At 48.2% G+C, this 25550-nt stretch overlaps 8 protein-coding genes across 8 annotated transcripts; 5 read left to right on the top strand and 3 right to left on the bottom strand.

The window, feature by feature from the left end:
• The first annotated feature begins 302 nt into the window (after window positions 1-302).
• On the top strand, window positions 303-2954 carry BDV37DRAFT_246275 (fungal specific transcription factor domain-containing protein). Its single transcript, XM_032081742.1, has 5 exons — window positions 303-650; window positions 706-1134; window positions 1187-1408; window positions 1459-1739; window positions 1809-2954. Exons 1-5 carry the CDS (start codon window positions 553-555, stop codon window positions 2462-2464), a joined length of 1686 nt encoding a protein of 561 aa, XP_031942369.1. The 5' UTR covers window positions 303-552; the 3' UTR covers window positions 2465-2954.
• BDV37DRAFT_293447 (serine hydrolase domain-containing protein) lies at window positions 2520-4764 on the top strand (the record flags this gene model as incomplete). The annotated part of the gene is made up of 3 exons (XM_032089420.1): window positions 2520-3417; window positions 3674-3905; window positions 3960-4764. The coding sequence occupies exons 1-3, from the start codon at window positions 2844-2846 to the stop codon at window positions 4762-4764; spliced, it is 1611 nt and encodes a 536-aa protein (XP_031942368.1). The 5' UTR covers window positions 2520-2843.
• Window positions 4765-5487: 723 nt separating this feature from the next.
• Window positions 5488-6575, bottom strand: BDV37DRAFT_271012 (isopenicillin N synthase family dioxygenase; the record flags this gene model as incomplete). Its single annotated transcript, XM_032084653.1, has 3 exons — window positions 5488-6153; window positions 6206-6370; window positions 6420-6575. 3 exons carry the CDS (start codon window positions 6573-6575, stop codon window positions 5488-5490), a joined length of 987 nt encoding a protein of 328 aa, XP_031942367.1.
• Window positions 6576-7724: 1149 nt separating this feature from the next.
• BDV37DRAFT_293444 (aromatic alcohol reductase) lies at window positions 7725-8916 on the top strand (the record flags this gene model as incomplete). The annotated part of the gene is made up of 4 exons (XM_032089419.1): window positions 7725-7814; window positions 7909-8193; window positions 8271-8597; window positions 8650-8916. The coding sequence occupies 4 exons, from the start codon at window positions 7725-7727 to the stop codon at window positions 8914-8916; spliced, it is 969 nt and encodes a 322-aa protein (XP_031942366.1).
• Window positions 8917-9139: 223 nt separating this feature from the next.
• BDV37DRAFT_293443 (acetyl/propionyl/methylcrotonyl-CoA carboxylase subunit alpha) lies at window positions 9140-10903 on the bottom strand (the record flags this gene model as incomplete). The annotated part of the gene is made up of 1 exon (XM_032089418.1): window positions 9140-10903. One exon carries the CDS (start codon window positions 10901-10903, stop codon window positions 9140-9142), a length of 1764 nt encoding a protein of 587 aa, XP_031942365.1.
• Window positions 10904-11126: 223 nt separating this feature from the next.
• BDV37DRAFT_293442 (allophanate hydrolase subunit 2-domain-containing protein) lies at window positions 11127-12800 on the bottom strand (the record flags this gene model as incomplete). The annotated part of the gene is made up of 1 exon (XM_032089417.1): window positions 11127-12800. The coding sequence occupies one exon, from the start codon at window positions 12798-12800 to the stop codon at window positions 11127-11129; it is 1674 nt and encodes a 557-aa protein (XP_031942364.1).
• A 5256-nt stretch (window positions 12801-18056) lies between these two features.
• On the top strand, window positions 18057-22155 carry BDV37DRAFT_271008 (P-loop containing nucleoside triphosphate hydrolase protein; the record flags this gene model as incomplete). Its single annotated transcript, XM_032084652.1, has 6 exons — window positions 18057-18536; window positions 18693-19400; window positions 19458-21246; window positions 21313-21594; window positions 21649-21938; window positions 22015-22155. 6 exons carry the CDS (start codon window positions 18057-18059, stop codon window positions 22153-22155), a joined length of 3690 nt encoding a protein of 1229 aa, XP_031942363.1.
• Window positions 22156-23539: 1384 nt separating this feature from the next.
• On the top strand, window positions 23540-25526 carry BDV37DRAFT_271007 (putative MFS transporter; the record flags this gene model as incomplete). The annotated part of the gene is made up of 7 exons (XM_032084651.1): window positions 23540-23779; window positions 23841-23936; window positions 23994-24278; window positions 24339-24464; window positions 24542-24637; window positions 24700-25225; window positions 25288-25526. 7 exons carry the CDS (start codon window positions 23540-23542, stop codon window positions 25524-25526), a joined length of 1608 nt encoding a protein of 535 aa, XP_031942362.1.
• Between the last annotated feature and the right edge of the window lie 24 nt (window positions 25527-25550).

Below are 25550 nucleotides of genomic sequence, written 5' to 3'. Positions count from 1 at the left end.
TTTTTTTTTTTTTTTGATTGCTACTTCAAGTTCGCACCATGTCTGTGAGGTACCTTATGGAGAATACGGACTTCACAACGCCTCCGAATGGCTGGAAGGTATGCCTGTCAATGTAGCTGCACGAGCCATAAGATATGCGCAGCCCTCCCAAGCTGATAAATACACGCACGATATACATTGGATGAAGTGTGGAGGCATGTGGGGAAACGTAGATGACCGCTAGTGGACTAGTAGCTGCTTGGCTGCGCTGCACAGCCTCACTTCCAGCTTCCTGTCGTAAATATTGTGCAAGGAGCTCTGCCAAGAGCCGACTTCCGTTGTGACCTCCAGAATCCATGTGCAATAGAATTGTACTTCTACTAGTGTTCTTATTTGTGCTAAGAAATTGCATAAGAAAGCTTTGGACGTGCACACTTTAACCGGTGCCTCCGAACATCATGCCGCTTTCCAGTACCTGTCAGAATTGTGCAAAGTCCAAGGTCCGGTGTGTACGGAATACTGCAGAATCAGATATCTGCTCTCGGTAATGGTCCAAGAAAGCCAAGGCGGTCTATGTATAGCTTATTGAGATTGTATAGGTGTGCACGGTTGAACAAGCAATGTATATATCGTGAGACCGGTCGGCGGTTTAAGGGCTTCAAAAAAGACCGGTACGCAATCATCGTGCAAGTATTGGCATATAATATAACTCACTTGACAGCGCAGGCAGATAGAAGCTCTTGAGTCAAAGATCAATGAACTCATGACTAACTCCAAATCAACTCCAGCAAACCCAACAGTCCTCGAAAACGCTATATGCAGTCCAACTGGCGAAGAAACTGACAAGGACAGGATGGACGTTATTGCACGCGGTCTACTAAATATGGAAACTGCCCAGTCTTTCATAGATATTTATAAGACGGAAATGGCGTTACATTTTCCGTTCGTTGTTATCTCACCGGAGGTCACTGCCCCAGATCTTCGGCAAGAAAAGCCATTTCTCTTCTTAGCTTTACTCGCATCTGCGGCATACTCCAATATGCCACTGCAGAGAGTGCTAGGTAAGGAGATCAAGAGAATCATTGCTTCTCGCATGATTATGCGCGGAGACGTTTCATTTGAGTTTCTACAGGGAATGCTGGTCTTTCTGGCTTGGTAACTAGCTTCGAACAACCTATAAAGCCTACCCCCTAATTATGCTTGACAGGTCCCATTACCACTCGCGACCCCATCGATATACGCAGTTTCTACAGCTGGCTATAGGTCTTCTGGTTGAGCTGCGGTTGGATCGACCACCACAAACGAAAACATGGAAAACGGCACTTAGATTTAATAAAGAATATGCACTCGACGATGAAGACTATGTTCGCCCATCCTGGGGCCTTGAGGAGCAGAGAGCCGTGGTTGGATGTTATTACTTGTCATCCACGTAAGTTTCCTCTTGTCGTAAAACACCGACGGTACTGAGACAAGATCTAGCATTTCCATCCTTCTACACAAGCCGTCTTGCTTCCCAAATATAGCGCCTTATCTCGAACAATGCTGCCAGTCTCTACACAATGAAGGTGACCTCGCTCATGACAAACACATTATGCACATTTTCCAATTGCAGGTTATCGCGGAAAAGATTAACAATCTGTCTTGGAAACACGGCATCGAGCTGGGTAGCACGAGCTCAGCAGCAGAGCTATATGTCAGTAACATTAAATCTGACTTAGATAGATTACGCGGCCAGCTTCCTGTTGACTTTTATGAAACTCGTGAGTATCCCCCTAAACCCGCCTTTAACGTATGAAGTAAGCTGAGAATGGCGCTCTTGGACTGTTCAGCGGTTATGGCTATGCAGCTCTATACCACAGAGCTATGCTTGTACCAACTGAGCCTTTCTCAGCAGAGCGCACTATCTTCTAGGTCGGCATGTTCCATAGTCTCTCAGACCTGGTGGGACGAGATCTTCTGTTCTGGCCTTACTGCCGCAGATAATATTCTAAAAATGTACATGGGGCTGCCGATAGGGGGCGAACAGGGGTTCAACAACACACAATGGGTACAAATGGCTTTCTGCATCCTGGTTGCTTGTAGGCAAATTGTCGCAGCTTCACGCATGGGAAAGGCGGCCCTAATTCCGCAGAGTCGTACATGGCCGGAAACTCTAGGAAGACTGCGGCAGCGCCTAGCAGCATTATCTACACCACAGGTGGATTTGGATGGCGATCGAGACGTCTTTGTCGACTTCGAGAAACGTGTTGCTCGCATCCAGGGCTGGTTTTCTTACCACTTCGAAAGCCCAGAAACAACCTATCCTTCTCAGAGCCTTGCCGCAAGGCAAGATTTAGGCCTGGATACTACAACAGGACTGTCCTATGACACTACCGTTGGACCGTTAGACATGCCCGAGGATCCGTCATTGACTGGCTATGATTTCCAATTAGCTGCAGAATTCTTCCTTCCTCCCAATCTGGACATGATGACTGGTTGGATATAACAAGTTGTCTCGCCTTATTCAACCGTCGGAAATTGAACGGGGACGTACCTATATATATGCCATCCCGTACTTGATTGGCGTCACGGCGGTTCTATTCTCTCCATTCTTTCTATTTAATACTTTCTTTCTTCCTACATTGGCTAATATTGTTTCCTAATGCTGGTTTGTGTGCAAGGCCCCCCATTTTGTGAGGCTGTGTTAGTGTTTGTGTGAAGGCTTGTTGCATCTCCGATCCGATCTTCCTAATGTTGGGGCCGAAATACCTCAGGGTTTGTACACGTTCCATCTCCGACCCGACAAGTAGAAAATAAATACCTAACTCAGGGAACCATCATAACGCTGTCAACACGAAGCATCAAAAGTATTATTGCATATCAAAATGTCTAAATCACATTTTACTATCATTTTCCCCGTCCTTTGTCTTATTCATTCCGTATCTTCATTTACTCCCTGCCCACTCTTAGGGCCAGCATTCCCAGCATTCACGCTCGACAAGAACTCGACAACATTGACATCTGCCCTGGCAAACCTCACCGGGCAGTTCGATGAACTATATATCCAGGGGTCTGGTTCTCACGGAGAAGTCTATCCCAATACCACATCGTTCAGTGTATCGCTTTTCTCCACCAATCAGGGAAGTGCCAGTGCAGATCCATTCTTCTTCGATTATCATTACACTGCTCCTTCACTGCGCAACTCATCCAGCCGGATTCAACATGTGAATCAGGACAGCATCTACCGCATCGGTGGACTTACCCAGATCTTCACCATCTGGACTATTCTTGTTGAGGCCGGGGATACCATCTGGAATGATCCTGTGACGAAATATCTTCCTGAACTAGCCGAAACTACAGAGAGTGCGAATGTAACGCAGGATCCTATTCAATATGTGGACTGGAAGGATATCACTGTGGGCCAACTAGCCAGCCATATGTCAGGCCTGCCTAGGGACTGTGAGTACTCCTAACATAACAATATTACAGCTGGTACCGACCTAATCAACCTACTTCTAGACTGTGTGAATGGCATAGAGAAAGAGGGTTACAGCATCGATGACGGCTTGCCATCGTCCGCTGGCACCAGTGGTACTTGCACACGGAGTAATTCATCTCAAGCCGGTATGACAATAACCCTCTCCATAATACTATATCCAAGCCTAATACATCTGCTCTTCAGAAACCCTCGGCGCTTTAGCTCATATACCGCCAGTTGCTCCTCCTGGGGTAACCCCCATATACTCCAACGTTGCATTCCAGATTCTAGGCTACATCATAGAAAAAGTCACGGGCCAACCATTCAACGATGTTCTCAAAAGTCGCATCCTCCACCCACTCGCCCTCACTAACACCAGCCTGCACACCCCTTCAAGGAACTCAGCCGGTATCATCCCAACAGACCCCAAAACTAGTGGTTGGTCCACTCAATATGCAGGAGACGCACCGCAAGTCCTCCGCCCCAGATTGAAACCCTAGAACCCTACTAATCCGAAATACAGGGCCCTCGCGATGTACTCAACAATCACCGATCTCTCCACCGCTGGAAAGGCAATCCTCAACTCAACCCTCCTAACCGAGGCTCAATCAAACCGCTGGCTGAAGCCGGTCACCCACACGTCCAACCCAGCCAACTCCCTCGGCTACCCCTGGATCATCTACAGCAGCGGAGATTACCCCGACACCTCTATGATCGACATCTATACGTATTATAGCAGCATTGGACAGTACAGCTCCTACATAGGTCTCGTGCCAGACTATAACGTCGGGTTCGCCGTTCTTGCAACCGACAGCGTCACCGCGCCAGACCTGAATGCGCACGCTGATATCATCGGCGATGTTATCTTGCCTGCGTTGATGAAGACAGCGGTTAAGCAGGCCGGGGCTCGGTTTGGTGGCGAGTATACAGCTTCTTCTGGGCTTAATTCCTCGATTATTGTCTCTGTTGATAAGTTGCCTGGTATGTTCGTCGACAGGTTCGTCAGTAATGGGACAGATTTCAGGGAGACCCTGGCTTCGTTGATTGGAGTTAAGGACCCGGAGGCGTTGAGTATCAGGTTGTATCCAACCGGCCTGGTTTCGAGCACGGAATCAGGTGGCTCCAGGGTGGCGTTCAGGGCTGTTTTGCAGGATAAGAATGAGCTTGCTGATGCTGGGACGCCGACTTGTGTTTCGTGGATGGATGTGGATAAGCTAAGGTACCAGGGTCGTGCGCTGGATTTATTTGTTTTTGAGGTAGACGGTGGTGGAAACGCTGTTGGAGTCGAGATTCCTGGCTTGGTGCTGCAGTTGAACAGGGAGAAGTAGGTCGACGCGAGTTATCTGTTTCCATTGTGTCTGGTGTTAATGGGGTACTAGCTATGATATTGGAGGTGTCCTATATGGACAATAGAGAGTACGTAGATTGTGCATTATGGTATACCTTCCTGGTTAATAGACTAATGTATCTAAATCCCCCAGGGTCGGTAACGCGACGGGGGTAATATCCAAAACTGCTCAGGCGGTCTTCTCTATCCACATAGTCCAGGGGTCGTCTGTCATGCTCAATATGTTACCAGCTATCACTTGAGGACCAAGTAAAATTATGATATTATTACTCGTCAAGGCACCATACAACGACGACCTCCATAAGACGTAACTGCTCGCTTATTGCAGCAGAATCTCGGCTCATGATTGTTTAAGAAGCACGATATATATGTGAGATGGTCTTGTTTCTACTAGTCAGCCAGACTAAATTATCCGATAACATCGAAAATGAACGAGGCGCGAGAATTACTTGCCTTGGTGGACCGGGGAGAAATATATAACCTGTCCACAAAACCGCAAAAAAGTCAGATACAGTTGCCTAAGGATTCGGACACAACACGACGTCCGCTATATTGATTGTCGTCATTTTAGGACTATTTGAGGACGATCGGGATCTACCACTCTGCGCCTAAGACAAATTCCGAGGATCTATGCATCAACGACATATTTCAGGTAAAACGCGTATTCCATAAACTAGTCATGCAGTAAACTTATATACAATGCTTATTTAAACAGTCTGGAAATGCGAAGATTTTGGAAATCCCATGCATTTATGTCCTCGTACCGGCAAGGGGTTGAAGGCGTGATGAACTCCTTGAAAGGAAACAGTGACGCCGAGCGGTTCGGCTTCGCAAAGTACGCAATGGAGTACCGCTCAGGAATGACTGCCTCTGTACCAACCTTAACAGAGGGCGGGTATGTGACACGGTGGCACGCAGCGCGGAAAGTATCGTTCGTCAGTCGCTGCATCGAGTCGCCAATATTCAGAATGATCTCTGTCTTGTCTGCTGACTCGATACCGCGGAAGACACCAGGATTTTGCTGGTCCTCGACCTGAAGGCGCCCAACGGAGTCCTGGAACAGCATGGTGATGCTGCCAAAGTCGGTGTGCTCGGCGATACGTGTCGCGGTGCCGTCGGCCAGTTCTGATGCCGGAACTTCTGGGTAGTGAAGGATGCGGAACTCGTTCTCGGCCTTGTTGTGCAGGGCTACCATTTGGTTTTCGTCGACGCCGAGTGCCTTCGCAAGAGCAGCGAGAATCTCGAGCTCGAGCTTGAAGCATGTTTCGTAGAAGTCTTCCATGAACTTGCGGAAACCTGGGAGCTTCTCTTCAGGTACCCAGATGTTGTCTACGAGCTCATCGCGAGGTGAGCCGAAGTCGACGGTTTCCTGTATCGCTCTTAGTGTGTGATGGTCTGAATACGGCTAAACCAAGCCATACCTTGATATCACGAATGAAACGTCCCTGCGGAAGCCCCTTTTCATAGCCACTAATACTCGAGATGGACTCCTGTCCAACGTAGCAGTAGCCCCGGTTGGGGTTTGCCTCAGGAGGGTGCTTGGCCAGCATTTTATCTTCATGCGGAAGGGCAAAGAACTTGCGAGTCTGGGGAAATCAGCTTTATTCTGGGACTGATAAAACACACCTAACTCACCCAGTCGAATAGTTCATGAACGAGCTTGTCTGGAAGACCGTGGTTCTTCAATTTAACACCACCGCGAGTCTTTAGACCATGGAGTAGCTCCGCAGAGATCTGCTCCCTTTGCTCGGGAGTACCCTTCAGCAAAGATAGGTCAAGAGTCTCAGGCATTGTGACTATAAATGAAAAGTAGAGCCTGTTTTGGTGGATGTTTTCCAGTGATTGATACAGCAATGGTGATCTGGAGAGGATCATGAGGTCGATTTATAAATCCGTCAGACGGGGAATACATTGTATCTCAACGCGGGGATTTTGCATCAGGAAGGTGATGTCCAATGTCCCAGGATTTTGATATCATCCCTTTGCCTTCCCAATCGATCCTCAAACCATCATCTGATTTCCCGAATAGTTGGAGTGGGTCCGAGATCACTTTCCTCAACCAGTATCACACCAATCAGAACCTCCACAGCTGTGGGTCTTGACTATAAATAAGGCAAGTGGTCGGGATGACTTGACAATATTTAGTTGTAGTAGTCAGCCCTGGCCAACGAGTTCGTCCATCGATTGCCATGGAGGTCGTACAACGAGGGAAACTGGATGCTAGATTAGTAGATTGATGGAAGCGAATTTCCCCAGAATAACCCCAGATAAATGCTTCGTCAATAGTTCCGTTTATCCTGCTTGTTATCCAATGCTACACCGGATACGCAGCCACAAACCCCGAGGATAATAGCAAATTAATGCCCTCCTACATGGTCACAAGGGCTTGACTAACCCCAGCTGTCTTGAAAACAAGATGATATGTTACGGATATGTTCAGATTTTGAAGGGTTTTATCCCTTCAAATTGTCTTGCTCGTACTATTGGTTCTTGGTATGCCACAGTGGTATCCTTTTGGCGAGTGTTGATTTTACTCGGGCTCACATTACGAGGTTCCAACTACAGATTGTTAAAGGAAATACGCTATCTATTGTCCGCCTTATTTCTAAGGCCGCGATTTCAGCGTACCTCATTGACGTCACTAAACTGTGCAATGTCAACAGGTGGCCTGTGTTGTGAATTGTGGGCATAAAGTTATGTAGTGGACCCAGTGCACATGCCGGCTAAACACTTAAAAGGCCTTCACGCTTTTGGCTTCGAAGATTTAAGCTGGCATGAATATTGATTATTAATGATTGATAAGCTTATCTCCTTAGCTATGGTCATGACTTCATACTCTGTAGCTACTTTAAATAAAGGACATAGGGCTAGTATATACACTTATACACCGACTTATAGCTAAAACATCGGTTTTCGTCTTATGACTTACTGTCGGCGAAAATGTCTACGAAACAAAAGGTGTTGCTCCTTGGGGCTACTGGTGCAACGGGGAGTTCCATATTAGATGGCCTATTAGGGGCCAACCAATTTGTATGTTATCACATTCACCCCTCTCGTTGAAAATGCAATTTCTTGACATAAGGTCAACTCCTTCTGTTGCTAACCTTGTTCATTACACGTCTAGGATGTTGAGGCTCTTGTACGGCCTAGCTCCGTGGAGAAACCATCTGTTCAGCAGATCAAGAATCGTGGTGTTCCACTGCGTGTATCTGATTTAAATGTCTCGGAACAAGAGCTTGTTTCCACCTTGCAAGGTATTGACATTTTGATCAGTGCCATTGGGCCTCACGACCTCCTACAGCAAAAGACGTTAGTGAGAGCTGCCAAGTCTGCGGGTATCAAGCGGTTTATTCCTTGTGCATTCATCACAGTTGCCCCACCACAAGGGACAATGTTGCTTCGCGATGAGGTATGTGCCCCCATATGACTACAAAGAAACAGAATGAACCCCCAATGGCTGTCTAACATATGTGAAACCATGATCAGAAAGAGGTTATATACAATGAGATCAAAAGATTACAACTTCCCTACACAGTCATCGACGTTGGGTATTGGCATCAAATCTCCTTCCCCTGCATACCATCTGGGCGCGTTGACTACGCAGCTTTGGTGCCAAACACGACGATCCATGGTGACGGCAATGCCCCCAATATACTGACAGATGTCCGTGATATTGGCCGCTTTGTTGCACAGATTATCGCCGATGATCGAACGGTGGACAAATATGTTTATACTTGGGGTGATATTTTGACTGAAAACGAGATCATCGATATCGTTGAGGACCTGTCGGGCGAGAAAGTTGACAGACAATATGTGCGTATGCCCTGGATATTGTAGGATATATACTCACTACATCTATTTACAGGAGACGATTGAAGAAAGTGAGAAAAGACTCAATGATGCCCAGTCTTCCCTTTCTCTTGATCCGGGGGATCCAAGCAAGCGGACCTTGGTTTATATTACACAATATACATATAGCAAGTATGTTCGCCAGGATAATCAGCCTCGCTATGCAAAATATCTCGGGTACCTTGATGCGAGAGAGTTGTATCCCGACTTCAAACCAATCTCTTTTCGTGAATTCTTTGCCGAGGTTCTCGATGGAAAAGGCAAAAGGCCCTATGGTCATTGAAACATGGACACGTACTTTAGGTGACTGCTTCTTGGTGCATGTTCCTTTCATCGTTATGCTCTTCGCTTGATAGTTCCTGCGCAATAATCCAAAGACAATGGAGAATTATACCATGGTTTATGCAGGCAATGCAATCCACCCATTACACTCTTCATTGAAGCAGAATTTATATATGGCTGTTTGCCATTATCTGTCATAGTTAAATATTGGTATTAGTCTATTTTCAATTCTTGAACATGAGCTCGTCTTGCTCAAACGTAAGTATCACGCTCCCTGCCTGCACATATTCACCCTCTTTGGCGAGAAGGCGGACAATCCCGTCTCTCGGTGCAGTGACTTGTGTTTCCATTTTCATCGCCTCCATCATTGCCAGTACATCGCCCTTACGGACACACGTACTGTCAGGGACCTTGAAGGCTCGAAGCGTTCCAGAGACTGGTGCTAGAATGTCTCCGCTATCTTTCTTTGGTTTTTGTTTGTTGGCACTAGGTGAAGAGGATGCTACCGACCCGATTCCGCTCAGGAGCAGGCTTGGTAGGCCCACAGATACCAGCTTGCCATCAATCTCCAGATGAGTCCGAATGAGCTCCTGTTCAGGTGCTGGGTCCGGTCGTGGAGCGGGGGCCAGTGTCGCCGAGAAATCAGTTTCCACCCAGCGCGTGTGCACATTGAAGCCATTAGTACCCAGGAAATCGTCAGAGTTAAGCGTCTCAGTGTGGAACGGGAGAACTGTCGCTACCCCGGTGATGTGGAATTCTTTCAGCGCACGACGGGCACGACGCAGTGCCTGCTCACGGGTTGCGCCGGAGACGATCAACTTCGCCATTAGGGAGTCGTAAACAGCCGGAATGGTCGACCCTTGAACGACACCACTGTCTAGACGGATGCCGGGGCCAGAAGGCGGCTGAAAAGTCGTGATCTGGCCAGGGGTTGGTAGGAACCCTCGACCCGGGTCCTCTGCATTGATGCGGAATTCGATGGAATGACCCCGGGGAGGAATGGGAGACGAGATGCTTAGCGGATGTCCCTCGGCAATACGGAACTGCTCCACGACCAAGTCAAGTCCTGTGGTTTCCTCTGTGACAGGATGCTCAACCTGAAGTCGGGTATTGACCTCTAGGAAGGAGACGCTGCCATCGACTCCTAAAAGAAATTCCACAGTGCCAGCACCGGAATAACCAGCCGCAGCACAGATTGACTGAGCGGCATTCTGAATCTCCTCCCGCTGCCCCACTGTCAGGAATGGAGCCGGAGCTTCCTCGATCAACTTTTGATGTCGTCTTTGTACGGAGCAATCGCGCGTTCCGACCACGACCACGTTACCATGCTTGTCAGCTAGAACCTGAGCCTCGATATGTCGCGGACGGTCGAGATATCGTTCTATGAAACATTCCCCGCGGCCAAAGGCCGCCGTTGCCTCCCTGACGGCAGATTCATAACAATCTGCTACCTCATCCATCCTCCAAGCCACCTTCAAACCGCGACCACCACCTCCATGGGCAGCTTTTATCGCAATTGGTAGGCCATGCTGTCTCGCAAAGGCTACGACTTCTTTTGCCATCGACACAGGGCCATCGCTGCCGGCTACCAGCGGTGCACCCACGCGTAGCGCAATGCGTCGCGCCTCAACCTTATCACCAAGTGCCTCAATCACACTTGGATCAGGCCCGATCCAGGTCAGCCCTGCATCCAGGACTGCTTGAGCGAAGTCCGCCCGTTCAGATAGAAACCCGTATCCTGGGTGAATGGCATCTGCTCCGGACTGTTTCGCCGCAGCAATAAGCTTATCGATATTGAGGTAGGTATCGGCTGTTTGGAATCCCTTCAGCCCATAGGCTTCATCGGCAAGGCGAACGAAAGGCGAGTCCACGTCCAGGTCTGAGTATACCGCCACTGATCTGACGCCGTAATCGTAACAAGCACGGATAATGCGCACCGCGATCTCGCCGCGATTCGCAATCAATACTTTCTTTATTTCTTTCCTCATTGCTGTATTATTCTATGATTTGATAGACTTTATTGGAAGAAGGAGCAAACAATAGCACTCGAGTTTCTCAACCATATGCTTCGCCCTCCTCCACCTTCCTCGATGTTTCGTTCATTTAAAATTTGCTTTGCATTTGTGCCCACTGCGAAGATTTCTATGACCAATGGTATGTTTGCTGGTCACCGATCCTGTCAATCAATGCTCAGAATGGAAAGAGGATGACTTATGCAATATGGGTCAGATCGCTTTGCGGCTGAATCTCTGACCAGGGCCCAATAGCACGAAACCGCACCATTGTGTTCACCGGTAGCTGGCCAGTGAGATCCAAATGGTATTCAGCAACAGCCCCAATGACCGGATATCCACCTGTTAGTGGGTGATCGGCAAGAAATAGTACAGGTTGACCATTGTGGGTCACCTGAATAGCTCCGTTGACCGTACCCTCACTGGGTAGTTCTGCCTGGTCATCTTTGCGCTCTATCGAAACATCTCCCGACAAGCGAATCCCAGTTCGGCTTGAATCTGCAGTCACTTTCCAGCGCTGTTCAGTGAACGTGTCCAGGCCTTGTTGTGTAAACCAATCTGTGCGAGGGCCAAGCACGACATCTAGAGTCACCACGTCAACTGCAGAGGGTAGAGTAAATGCTGGGGCTTCGTGGATCGAAACACTTGTGAGTCCCTTCCGTGCGTTCCTCAAGGCTAATACAGATCCAGCGGTGACTGGACTGGGCCCCACAGCAGCCAATGTGTCGGTGCTGACGCTGGCCAAGACTGGAGTGATCTCAAAGCCACCGCGGACGGCCAGGTAGCTTCGCATCCCTGTGCGTGGATGCCCGAATGTCACGACATCCCCCGACTCCAGAGAAATCGGCCGATGATTCTGTATTATCTCTGTGGTCCGGCCTTTTGCATCCTCAATCGTGATGGGACAGGGTGCCCCAGCGCAGCCGATCACCGCCTGACCGGAGCTCTCAAATGAAAAGCCACCTAGCGTAAGTTCCAGGCATCCAGTGCCAGCTGGGTTCCCCACTATGCAATTTGCAGCTCGGAACGCCGATCGATCTAATACACCGGAGCCAGAAACACCTTGATTCGCTTGACCGCGACGGCCGAGGTCTTGAAAAAGAGCCGGGATTGGCGCCGTCAAAACTTTGAAATGTGGGCTGGCGTGACAGAACGTCTGGCTCGGCGCTGCCTTTTCCTGGCTATTGATAGATCCAGAAGCAGGAGCAGTATCACTTTCAATTGAAGAAGGTGTAGTATTAACTCCAGCGGTTTCAAGATCATCCACTTGCACAAATTTGACCCGATAGCCCGGCTGAAGAAGCGAGCTTGGGGTCCGATTTGTGTCCCACATTTTGGCCGAGGTCGTGCCAATGAGCTGCCACCCACCTGGGCTGCTCTGTGGATAGATGCCGCTAAAGGGCCCCGCCATGGCGACGGAGCCAGCTGGGATGCGGGTCCGTGGAGTCTGATGGCGCGGCACGAACAGGGCAGGATCGCCGCCATTGAGATAGCTGAAGCCGGGCGCAAAACCGCAAAATGCCACTGTGAACTCGCTCTCCTTGTGGCGACGAATGACCTCTTCCACGCTGAAGCCGGTCAGTTTTGCAATGTTGTCCAGATCCACGCCGTCATAACAGACGGGGATTTCTATCTGACAGTCCGATCGGGGGCTGATGAGGGAAAGGTCTCGCTGCTGAAGTTCGGTTGCTAAGGCCTCCACGCTTAAGCTTTCAGGATCAAAGTGCACGAGCAGGGTGCGGGCAGCAGGAATCATCTCCTCAACACCATCCACTGGGCAGGACTGAAGCGAGGCATGAAGCGCCTGAGTCTCCTGGAGACCTGGGAGCTCCACGAGGATTGTCGTCAAATTGACGGGAAGGAAGCGCATCATGATATGGCCAAAGGGAATAGTGATCGTAGTGAATAACTTACTACGTGGCTGACCAAAGTTGTCCGCAGTGTATATACTGGATTGTACCTACAGCGTAGGCGAGCAACTGTTAGTTTGGTCCCACTTGGTGCGAACATGCCTTATTCGCTATCAATACAGATCAGCGCCCTAAATGTCATCTTTAGAATGGTCGATCTGTGTGGAATACAGAGCGGTGCAGCTTGCTTACTATTTACGCTATGAATCATGAGAAGAGGTCCATCGCAACGGGACATTTCTCCCTAGATGATTCACCTTGCTCTATCCAGCCGGAAATGGTCTCATCATCGGCAACGGGAGGAGGCTATATGCTGGTGTGTGGGTCGCTTCGAGCGATGAGTCAATAAGTAATGATGCTACGCACTGTCGAGGACATTGAGTGACGATCATATACTTATCGTATACGCCACAAACCTAGAAAGGCAAAGCTGAAAGTATCACATGCTCCACATTTCAGCTGTACGGAGGGCGGGGCTCTTCATGATCGATGTATAAATGGTCCATCAACATCGTTTCTTCCTGCACTTCCCATAAGTCAAACTTCGTTATTTCAATCGCCTACCATGTCTAGCTTTTATGTAGGATTCAGCTTACTCAACCCAAACACCTAGGCTCATACTAATGAAGCACAGAAGATCAAAGTTGCTGGTCAAACTCCCAGTAGGGAGGATGTCGACGGCTCGATGCGTGCCGCAGAAGCATACGACAACTACAGACAGTATATTCAAGCACAAACTCCGATGGCGTGAGGGAGTTCAGAACTAACTATATTAACATCTAGATTGGAACATATATGTGGGGGATCCCCGGGCAAAATCCAGATCTGAACCGCTGGGTCGAACCGCAGTATAGCGGATTGCCTGCTGCTGAGCTCACGTATGTGTCATTCCCCTCGCACTCCGAATCTTTAATTTACTGTGCCTTGGGTTTTCAATTCTTCCCTTTCCTCATAAATGCTCGAGTTCGCATAGCTCATTTTGTGATGAACAGTATTGCCTTCCTTGCACCGCTCAACAATGAACCCGTCTTGCATGCTCGGTTTCAGAAGTCCTGGGATCAGCTGAAGAAAACTGCAGAGGTCACTGTTGAAGACCCGAATACTGGTGCACCAATTGCTTTGCCGCTCTAATTAGACTATAATTGCATCGGGATAAAGTCATTCATGACATAACTGATCCAGGTCCCCTTTCTAACTACAAATGTTACTATATCTTACCGAACATGACTTCCGTATGGCAATAATCAGCCCTCAGCATTCAACGCAAGGTACGCAACGAGCAGCTTCTACAATAACCCCTGAGATATGAAGCTCTCCCAGTTAACTGTTTCTACCTCGGGATAACTTGCGTTGTTCATTTTGGAGCCGACAGAGCTCTGTCTGTCTCTTGAATCGGTAGTGGTAGAAGCGGTATGTCAAAATCAAATCATAAAATAATGTTCAGACCTAGCCGGGATAGCAAATGCTTAAAGTGATGGGTAGTAGATGAAATAACCGGAATCACATTGGCGCTTTCCATGCTTGAGTCTAACTCCATCATTCAAATATCCGAATTCTTGAACGTTAAGCCTGGACTCTGTAGATCATTTTGTATGACTGCAATGTCGCGAATAGGAGGACGGCCACCAAGAACTACATAGCCGAAGTAATTAGACCACCGAGGCCAATATCCTACTAGAGCGAGGGAGAGGGGATCCTGGAGGGAGCGGCATATAATACTGCCATCTGGTTTATCTTGTAGGTTGTGAGATATTTTGAGGCCACCGATATTGTTTGCTGTAGGTGACAAAAGTTGGATTAACCGGTTCTATGGCATATCTGACTACCTGTTCTGTTGCCTACCTTGTGCTCTCTGATATACACCCAGGATGAGGAAGTTCAAAGGGCGTCACATTCACCGGGAATCGGTCGAATTGAGTTCCAATGTTCAAATACACTAGACTCAAATACATGAATTGTAACTATTGCAAAAGAAAGTAATGCCCTCTGCGACGCGACGGTGGCTACTTCTGCGAGCCTCCGCTCCTGGTGTAGCAGTTTCCCTGCCATCCTAACCAACTCCAATAGTTACCAGCTAGCTTGAGTTACTCAACAATCCCCCACACACCGTGCTGGGCACAGTGTACTAGATACAAGCGCGCTTAACCTAGGCTTTCTCCGGTCGCAGACTGCGCGTAACAAACAGTTTCAATCCACTGTCACACTTTCCACTGGCCCTTCACGAAGGACAAGATGATTGCAAGCCGCTGCGAGTCTTACCAGGTTGGATGGTCACCAAGACGGTTCGGGGGCTGGTTACTCAAATTCCACGATTGATCACCTTGTGGTTTACTTTGTTTCGCCCGACACAGCTACTATGATGGGGTTAATTTTCTATTGCAGGGAGGTTCGTACATAATAATTTTCCTTGTTATGAAGGGTTACGCATATCCATACAAAGCTAACTTCGTACTTCAAACCAAACGTAAGGGTGTCCCTTGTATCACAACTATGGAGTAATCAGGTTGGTAAAACGACAAACAAAGGTAGACAGCAAAGGGAATGTAGTTGGTGATAGGAGATAGGATAGGAATATGTGGCCTTTATCCCGTAGGGATTAGAGTGTAGACAGTAGGCATATAAGGGCGCTTTTGTTTAGATTCATCACCACTTTTCAAAATTCCATGGTCATCCATCTTTCGCTGGACTCTCTCATCTAAAGGTTGGCTTTCGATTTCAACAGTCTTGACATCGCTGCAAGGCATGGGGCATGACCACCTTGGGAAGAGCACATAGCTTTCTATATTGTTGTTGTCGTCATCATTCAAGCCATAAAGTTCGCTCTGGGCGATATTAAGATATTTCCCATCGAAGGATGCGTGTCAGATGCGTGCTTTAAAGGGTGAAATGGAAACAAGTTCGGTCTGTGCAACGTGGTCACAGTTGATATAAAGAAAGCAATGCGGACACGAACAACCGTTGTGCGGGAGACTGCCAGGACATTCAACTATGAAATCATAGTAAACGCAATTGCGTAGATCCTCGCTGCAAGGAGAATTCCACCCCAGTTTAAGGCACACTAGCGGCCACTTCAATACCATTCACTGTTGTGAATATCGCTAATGTGCCACCTGTGACGAGCCATTATGCAAGTCCATTCATCCTGTACGGACAAATGTGTCTTGCGGGTGTTAGTAGCCCGCGTAGCGGCCTAGGTGGCATATGATATTGTCACCTGGCTGGTTGGGCCGGGTAGGTACTATAGAAAAAAAAAATGCACGGCTGATCAAACTAGCTCCAGCGTGGCTATCCGCATGGCACCATCAAAGTGCTCAGGGCATATGTAGAGGGAGATGGCGAACAGCGGCGAGACAATCACAACGCCCTTGCTTGGAAATCCAGAAAATCTAAAAGTCTTCTTTCTCCACCCCCAGACGGCGTTTGAAGTCTATATCTTGATGCCCCTATTCAGCAGGACATGATGACATTCTATTGTAGGGGCTATAACCCTGTTTCTGATCATGGTCGTAACAGCAGGGTGCTATTCTGCCCCGCTGACAGTAGCAAGAGTATGACGCAGGCAGGGTATTGCTTGGTTATTTATAAGAATTTGGTTCAGAATGCCAGAGTGGATGCGGCCCGACAACAAGTGTATAATGGGGCTGTAACAAGAATTCCATGCAGCATGGCGGAGCGCCAGATACGCACTGGAGCCCGTCTCGCACTTGGCAAATAACAGCACTGGCGATAATTGTGTACACAGTATGTACTAGTGTTTATTTCATGCAGTAAGCGAGCATGGGATCGTCATCCTCAGGATCTACGACCCACTAATCCGAGATTGACCGAGAGATGAAGATCGTCCACTAACAATTGCAATCGCAGGGTTGAGAATATGACTCATGCGTACGGAGTATATGGTCCGAAAGCATCGGACGACCCCTTGCAGAATAGCGAAACCTAATCGATTTACACATCCTCTGGAATGGATCGAGATGGAATGAGTGGGAACTATGTTTGCTCAAGAAGTCTATTTCTAGATACATAAGCTGACCAGCCTGCCATGAACCGTCGCTATGGTCATTCGACTGCTCCACATTGGGAAGGTTTTCTGGACTTCTCTAAAACTCGCGTTCAACAGCACCTTCATTGCCAGGATCCAAGATTCAAAAATCGCCAAAGTAGATTTCAACCCAATGACTGAGGTCACACTGTAAGGAACAAGCCACTGAATCGCAGGACCGGGCATATAAAGCACCAGGCTTTTACAGACAACTAACATGTAGCCCATTCGAATCCACACCACTTGCACACTTCCGTAATGTCTGACTTCGTGATAGCCCCATTCACCGGTGAGCAACAAATTCAAAGCGCCTGACATGCAAAGTTAGATCACCAGTCGCGTATAACTATCGCTCTTGTAATGGTAATGACGTAAACCCTAGCACCTTAATAAGTACCGACGAACTTGCCAACTGAAGTCAATGGCCAACGGAGCCTGCACGACAATAATTCAGCACATGCATCTACGTATACTGGTCACCCTAAAAGGGCGATAGACTAAGTATAAACGCATATGAGGCTTTTCAAGGCACCAAGTTCACTCTACACAGCCACCAGCTGGAGAGTATGCTATTGGTACAATTACTTTTGAGAGTTGACATGAGGGCATTTGCTCTGGGAAATACCTGAAGAAGTACATCTGTGTGTCAAATGCATGGATATGATTAGCCTATTTTGCATGGCGTCTTCACACCAGAAAACCCTGCTAAACCTCTAGAGCTTATCCTTCTTGCCGCCGATCCTCTCCGAATGAAGATTTCTTTTTGGTACCTTCAAGCCCCTTGCGTTCACTTGGTGAGGGAGGGGATGATCCTCCTAGTTCTGGAATGCCCAGGTACCGAGTAACTGGATCGTAATCTGACCTGTCCGATCGCGCCGCCACGTTATCCAAAAAGAAGAATTACTATTAATACACTTAGTGGGCAAACAAATCCATCCAGACAATACTCGTGTGCACTTTCCCTTGATGTTTCACAATGCAAGTACGGCATGACTTTCGAGTCTGACCTCCCAGCCTACGGCACTCCTACAGTTATCCGCTATCGACTCCTCCGCGCTCATTGTTGTTGTGCTTCGTGCCATACCTGAGGAGCAAATCCTTTTCATGGCCGGCCTCGCTTCATAGGATCTTAATGCATGACAAACCTCTCTCTGGATCAACCTTTGTAACCTGCACGATGGTTGAAGCTGAGAGGGGTGGTATAGAGATGCCGACTCATAGCACGGCATTACCCATTGTTGACCCCGTCGACATCCATGTCGACAGGCTCTCTGTGCATGTCAACAGCATTACTGGCGGATGGTTAGCCCCCATACAATTTCGGAAACAGAAGTTGGGAGGCACCCATAGTGGGATGCAGAATCAAATCTTACATGACGTCTCTGTTACATTCCCAAGCGGCTCCCTGGTTGCGATACTGGGGCCAAGCGGAAGTGGCAAGACAACCTTGCTTAATGCCCTCTGCAACCAGCTATCTGCTCGAGGAATTACCGTCACGGGCGATATATTCTATACGTGTTCTCGTGATATACACTCAATTGGATCCGCATATCTCCGACAGAATGATTTTCTTATCCCATCTCTGACAGTGCGAGAAACCTTACAAACTGCAGCCGACCTTCGCATGCCGTCTAACGATACGGCATATCGCTCTCATGTAGTGGATCGACTTATTTCTCGTCTTGGTCTAACGGGCTGTGCGGATACACGAATCGGAGAAGGAACAGGGGCCGGATGCAGTGGTGGTGAAAAGAGAAGGACGAGCCTCGGCGTTCAGATCTTAGCGAATCCCTCTTGTCTATTCTGCGACGAGCCCACGACCGGCCTAGATGCAGCCAATGCTCATCACATCGTTCAGCTGTTGAAAGATCTGGCAGGAGAAGGCCGAACCGTCGTCGTTGCGATTCACACACCGCGCCCTGAAATATGGGAGCTCTTCGATCATGTCCTGCTACTCTCTCAGGGCCATGTCCTATACAATGGCCCGAGTTCTTCAGTTCGCGACTATTTTGAGCAATTTGGCCACTCCATACCCGCATGGAGAAACCCAGCTGAGATCTTGATTGACCTCGTATCCATGGAAGCTGAAGCAGACGCCTTAGCGATGGTGTCAGCAGCAAGGATTAACAACCTGAAAGAGCGGTGGAAAGCAGCGCAGTGCACTATAGTCGATAGCTGCCGAGTTTACCCGTGCGGTAGCTCAGTTGTCCGACATGCTTCATCTACTTCTCGCCATCCAGTTGTGCCGCTTTCCCGTCAGCTGGATGTGCTTACGCGGCGCACTATACGGACAACATTAAGGGGTCCTATGAACCTATTCGGTAGCTTATCGATCACAATTGTACTGGGAATAGTGACCGGTGCTGCCTTCTATCAAGTTGACAGCAGTGCACAAGGACTTTGGTCTCGACAGGGAGCTCTTTTCTCATTGCTGAATATATACGGGTACCCACTGTTAATCTATGAGATTTTTCGGCTTTCATATGATATACGAATGTTCGATCGAGAGCAAGAGGAAGGAGTCATCAGTGTTGCAGCCTTCCTGATAAGTCGCAGGCTTGCGCGACTTGTTCTCGAGGATATCCCAGGTCCTGCCATATCTTTTATAGTATTCTATTTTCTTGTTGGCCTCTGGCGCTCTGTAGCCGAGGCTTTCCTTTTCTTGCTGATACTGGTTCTAGCCACCTATATTTCTCTCACTGCCGCTGTCCTTGCGATTGCGATCTCCCGCGATTTCGCAATAGCTGGTCTGATTGGAAATTTGCTTTATACTCTGCAAAGCTTATCCGGCGGTTATTTAGTACATGTAGAGCAAATACCGATCTGGCTGCGATGGTCAAAATGGATAGCCCATAATTTCTACCTTTACAGCGCGCTATGTGCCATTGAATTTGTTGGTCCGGAGCAGACGCCACGGGGGCATCTATATAGCTGTTCAACTATCGCCAATTCTTCGACAGGCGGCTGTACAGAGTCTTATGGGAAAGATGTCATGGCAGGCTTAGGATTTCCTCGCGATTGGATCTGGCAACCTATTGTGGCCTCTTTCGGCTTTCTTATCTTCTACACTCTGGTGGCTGCTCTGCTGCTTCAGCGCCCTCAAATGGGAGCTACCATGACTCCGGACCCCCAGCCGAGCCGCAGGCCTGGCATTATTGAAAGTACAGAGCTTCAACCTCTAACCCCAACACCACGTGCCCCAGGTGTGGATATCCAGTTAAACAGATTTGCCCTAACTCTGACTAGGCGAAACTTGAAAGCCTTATGGAGTCCCAGTCATGAACTGCCAATCCTCAAACCAATCAACACCACATTCCGACAAGGTGAACTTAGTGTCATTATGGGGCCTTCTGGGAGCGGGAAGACCACCATAATACACGCTCTCACAGCGCGCCTACCACGGAGGTATCGAAGACAAGGCCAAGTTCTCTACAATAGCCATTATCTACCCCCTTCCACGATCAGAACTATGTGCTCCTACGTATCCCAGTTTGACTATTTGCAATCCTTTCTGACTGTCCGAGAAACATTACTCTTTGCTGCAGAGCTGAGACTCCCTGGATGGATGACAAAAGAGCAAAAATATTGCAAAGTTGACTCCATTATCCATACAATGGGCTTGGCCTCCTGTGCGGGGACTGTAGTGGGAGATGATAAACAAAAGGGTATTAGTGGTGGTGAGAAGAGACGAGTTTCAATAGGTATTCAGCTCCTGACTGACCCGAGGGTTTTGATACTGGATGAACCGACCTCAGGTCTCGACGCACACACAGCCGGGTGTATCTTGAAGAAGCTAAAGGATCTGTCAGAGGAAGGTCGCACTGTCATCTGCAGTATTCATCAACCACGGTCAGATACTTTCCCTTTTTTTTCGAACATTCTTCTTCTCGCATCGGACGGCTCTCCCGTCTTTGCAGGCCCTGGCGAGGATATCTTACATTATTTCCGCAGCCATGGCTTTGAATGTCCAAGTCCAATGAATCCATGTGACTTTATTATCGATTTAGTTACGGTAGACCATCGAGACCAAGGAGAAATATCGAGTCGAACTAGGGTGCAGCAGCTGATTGAAAAACATACTGTCGCCCAAGCGAATATACAAGTGACATACCCAGTACCGATCACCTCGCAAGAGCGAAAAGAAATGACAAAGGATATTAACTCCTTTTCAATATTGCTTCCTTTAGCAATACGCCGCTCAGCTCTTGGTTTGATTAGGCGGCCATTTCATCTGCTATCACGCTTGGTTCAAGCTCCTGGGATGGCAGCTATCTTTATTATGTTCACATCTCCCCTCTCAAACGACAGCAACTCTGTACAAACAAGAATAGGTCTTCTCCAACAGCTTCTAACGCTTCTTGTTGCAGGTTTGCTCTCCCACCCATTGACTTTCCTTTGATATCCCCATCTCGGCTAACTTTCATGGAAACTAGGCCTCCTCCAAAGTATTATAGTATACCCAGGAGAGCGCGACACATTTAAATCTGAACGCAATGACGGATGCATGACCGCAATATGCTTTCTCGTGCAGTATACATGTCTAGAGCTACCTACAGAGATCTTCTCAGCCTTGATCTCAAGTGCGATTTTTACGTTCGGCCCGCCAACTCAGAGCACCTTCATGATGTTTCTCATTTCATCGTTCAACATATTCGCAATTATCAACTGCGGTGAGTCCATCGGTATTATACTGCTTTCTCTCTTCGACAATATAGGTATCCGTCGTACTCTGCCTTTGAATAGTATTATACATGTTAACTGGTTGCTAGGTATCAGCACTACCTTGACTCCGATAGTGTTATATATCAACTGGGTATTTGCGGGCCTTCTTAGTACATCATTACCACGGGTGTTCCAAATTGTGGCTTACATCCTCCCTTCGAAATATGTTATGGCTAATATTATGCCATACGCGATGCATGGCCTGGAATTTACGTGCAATGAACAACATCAGCCAAGCAAACAATGCACTATCCAAAATGGTAAGGATGTCTTGAACTTCTACAATTTCGATAAGAACCCTCGTTTGAATATTCTGGCGCTTGCGGTGTGCATGATTGTATACCGGGTTGTTGCGTACATGGTGATTAGATGTCGATAAGATTCTTGATATAAATTTACGATCATCTACATAGGGTACTCTACGCAGTGGAAGGCTGCTCTCAAAGCCTAATTCAGTTGCCGCCACTTTATCATGGTGCTCACTGCACACGCCCTGGGTGTTTCTCCATTGCAAGGGGCTTTATATCCCTCCTCTTCCCTCGAAGATTCCGTGATCCCCACTATTACATCTCTCTGGTCTGTTCCTGAACGGGAACTGTAAACACGCTACATTTATGCGCGCTGAGATAAGAGATCACCGCACAAAGAGCATTTATATCCCACCAATTCACCCTCGCACGGAAAATTGCACGTCTTCACGGGTCTGGTAAGATGGTAAAACATAGCTCGCGATTCACAAGGCAGGCTCGACTTTATTATAGGAGAAACTATGTTCCGAAAGCACACTGGCTCGCGGTTTAACCTCATCATACAAGTTATACCTTGTTTGTCGGGTCAATATTAAAATCTGGGAAGTTCAATCATCTATCTAAATTCCTCGTTCCTATCAATTCCATGCATGCATGCCTTGGTGCTAAGCAGCACATACACGCGGCATACTCCGTTCAATCATTTTTTTCAAATTCAGTAGGCTACTCTGTTCAATGTAGTGATGTACAAACCGAACGGTCTGGCCTCCCGAGTTAATATATAAAACCAATGTGAGCACCACCCACAACCAAGAACAATATATGTTATCTTTGCGTGCTCTGCCACGAAAATCAAACAATAACTCACGGTCCCTGTCCTAACAGCGACCACATGGTTAATTCTATGCTTACAAGGAACTACTTCAATAAGTGCTGTGATCGAATTCTCCGCCTCGAAACCCAGACAAGGGTTTGTGGGGCGTCGGCGAAATTTTCGGCAACGCAAAGTTGCCAAGCACGATGCCTCTCGTTCTCCATCCACTAGGCTACACTAGCCTGAACGAGTACTGGCCAATCTTGCCTCTTCGAATGGCTCGAGTCAGTCAACCGGAGGAAAAATCTGGGGAATGAAGACAGGCTATCTTGTAACCCCGCAAAAACATTCCACGGCTGTTAGCACTTGACCTTCGAACCAAGGAGCATAAGATTCTCTTTCATAGGTAAATACGAATTGATACAATAATTAAAAAAAATAAGAACTAGAAAAAAGAAAACACAAAGAATAAACAGTTCGGCCAGCTAGAACAAACTCAGTAAGGTGCCTGAAGCCAAAACGCAAGCTAGCCGATGATGTGCTCGGAAGGCACAGTGATGCAAAGTCCCCGCCAGACGCTCTATTGGCCATACTGTAGGATAAACGTGTAAGCGTATACTACAACTGCCGTGCCGGTGATGAGTTCCCGACTACGCTCAGGTTAAATTTGAATGGTGCGATACGGTACAATTGTATTGTTGGAGCGTGGTATGTGTGGCATGGCATTTTCTATATAATAACGTCCATGGCTGCCCCTCCCAGGATGGAGGTGGCATTCTTCTCCTCTCTAGGGCTTCGTGTACCCTATTGATTAATTCAGTCTTTGTCTTTTAATACACGGGGAAGAAGCACACAGGAGGAAGGCGATCATTCACAATGGCTGATATCGAAAGGGCCGACAAAGGTCCTAAGCACCACGCGACTGCGCCTAGCGACGATGACTGCTCGAAGGCATCTATTGCTGTCGGACAGGAGAATCTTTCCGCTGTGACACCGCCCCATGAGTCTTTCGAGGGGTTTCACCGGTTTGATCCTACAGCGTCTTGGACGGAGAAGGAAGAGAGAGCGGTTGTGTGGAAAACCGATCTGTTGCTTCTGACATGGCTCTGTGTCATGGTATGTATTCATTTCATCGATACGATTGGACTTGTCGCAGCTCAGCCCTGACAAGGTGTAGTTCTTTGGCCTGCAACTCGACCGCGGAAATTTGTCCAACGCACTCACAGATAATCTACTCGATGACTTGAACCTCTCGTCGAATGATTACAACAACGTATGCGAACTATGTGTACATCTAATGCTACGAAATTCTACTAACAATGCTCTCCAGGGAACGACAATCCAACTCGTGTGCTTCCTGGCAACTGAATTCCCCGCACAGCTTCTTATCAAACGCTTTGGATTCAGACGTGTGCTGCCGATTATGATGATGTTGTGGTCTCTTGTTTCTTGGACCCAGGCGTGGATGACCGGTCGGGCCAGCTTTTACATCACCCGTGCCTTGATCGGGGCATTCGAGGGTGGTTTTATTCCTGGTACCATTCTGTTTGCTACATACTTCTACAAAACCAGGGAGTTGAGTGTGCGGCTCGCTTTCTTTTGGTCGACGTTGAACGTAAGTCACGAGTGATCATAGATATCGTCTAACGGATCATAAAATGCTGACATGTAACAGGTTGCTCGCATTATCTCGTCTTTGCTCGCCGCGGGGATATTAGAGATGCGCGGAGTCCACGGAAAGACAGGCTGGTTTTGGCTCTTTCTGATTGAGGGTCTCTTGACTTTTGTTATTGGACTAGTGGTATGGAACGGCATTCCCTGTGCAGGGCGTGGAGTGGTGGTATATGCGAAGACAGAAGCTAATCGGATTGCACATAGAGCATCCTCTACCTTCCAAGCTCCCCGACCAACACGAAGAGTGTACTGGTACCCAGAGCATGGTACACGGAGCGCCAAGAGGTGATCATGATCAACGTACGTTCCTCCATATATACTACCCTAATCCCCGCGGCGTTGACTAACTGATACGACTGCAGCGCCTGCTCCGGGACGACCCATCGAAAGGTCTCACCAACATCCACGAACGAGCTACCCTCAATGATGTCCTCCGTGCCTGGAGTGACAAGTCCATGTGGGGTCTATACCTCATTGGCCTTGTCGCCTACATCCCGCAGAACCCAGTGCAAGCATATCTATCACTGACCCTCAAACGGATCGGGTTTTCGACCTTCGACTCCAACATGCTCTCCATTCCATCCGCCGTGCTCCAGATCATCCTCATGCTGGCTTTGTCAAGCAGTAGCGAGTATTTCGGGGAGCGATCTTTCCACTGTCTGTTTGGCGAGTTCTGGACCTTGCCATTACTGGCGGCAATGCTGGCTCTACCCAACGGTGGCCGCGAGTGGGGTCGTTTCACCATCACGACGCTGATCTCTGGATATCCGTACTTTCATCCGATTGTGTCGGCGTGGATTTCCGAGAACACGTTCGACGTGAAGAAGCGAGCCATTACGGCGGCAACGTATAATGTGATTGTACAGGTGGGATCCGTGATCGCGTCGCGTAAGTGCCACCCTACCCAGGACAAATGTTTAGAATAACCAGGCTGATGGAGACCGAAACAGAGATCTATCGCGAGGACGACAAGCCGTATTACTTCAGGGGCAATAAGGTGCTCATTGCGATTTGTGCCTTCTCCATGGTAGTCTTCGTGGTGCAGAGGGAGTTCCTGCGTTATCTCAATCGCCAGAAAGAGAAGAAGTGGAATGGGATGTCGCCAGAGGAGAAGGTGGCTTACCAGTCGGACCAGGCTGCTCGAGAAGGCGAAGGAAATCAGCGGCTGGACTTCCGCTTCAAGTATTAGGCTTTGTTGCATGTACTCGTCAGG

This window comes from Aspergillus pseudonomiae (genome assembly GCF_009193645.1).
Source record: "Aspergillus pseudonomiae strain CBS 119388 unplaced genomic scaffold BDV37scaffold_26, whole genome shotgun sequence".
NCBI classification, from domain to species: Eukaryota; Fungi; Ascomycota; class Eurotiomycetes; order Eurotiales; family Aspergillaceae; genus Aspergillus; species Aspergillus pseudonomiae.
Note: the sequence above shows the minus strand (reverse complement) of the source record. Positions and strands in the feature narration are given on the sequence as shown.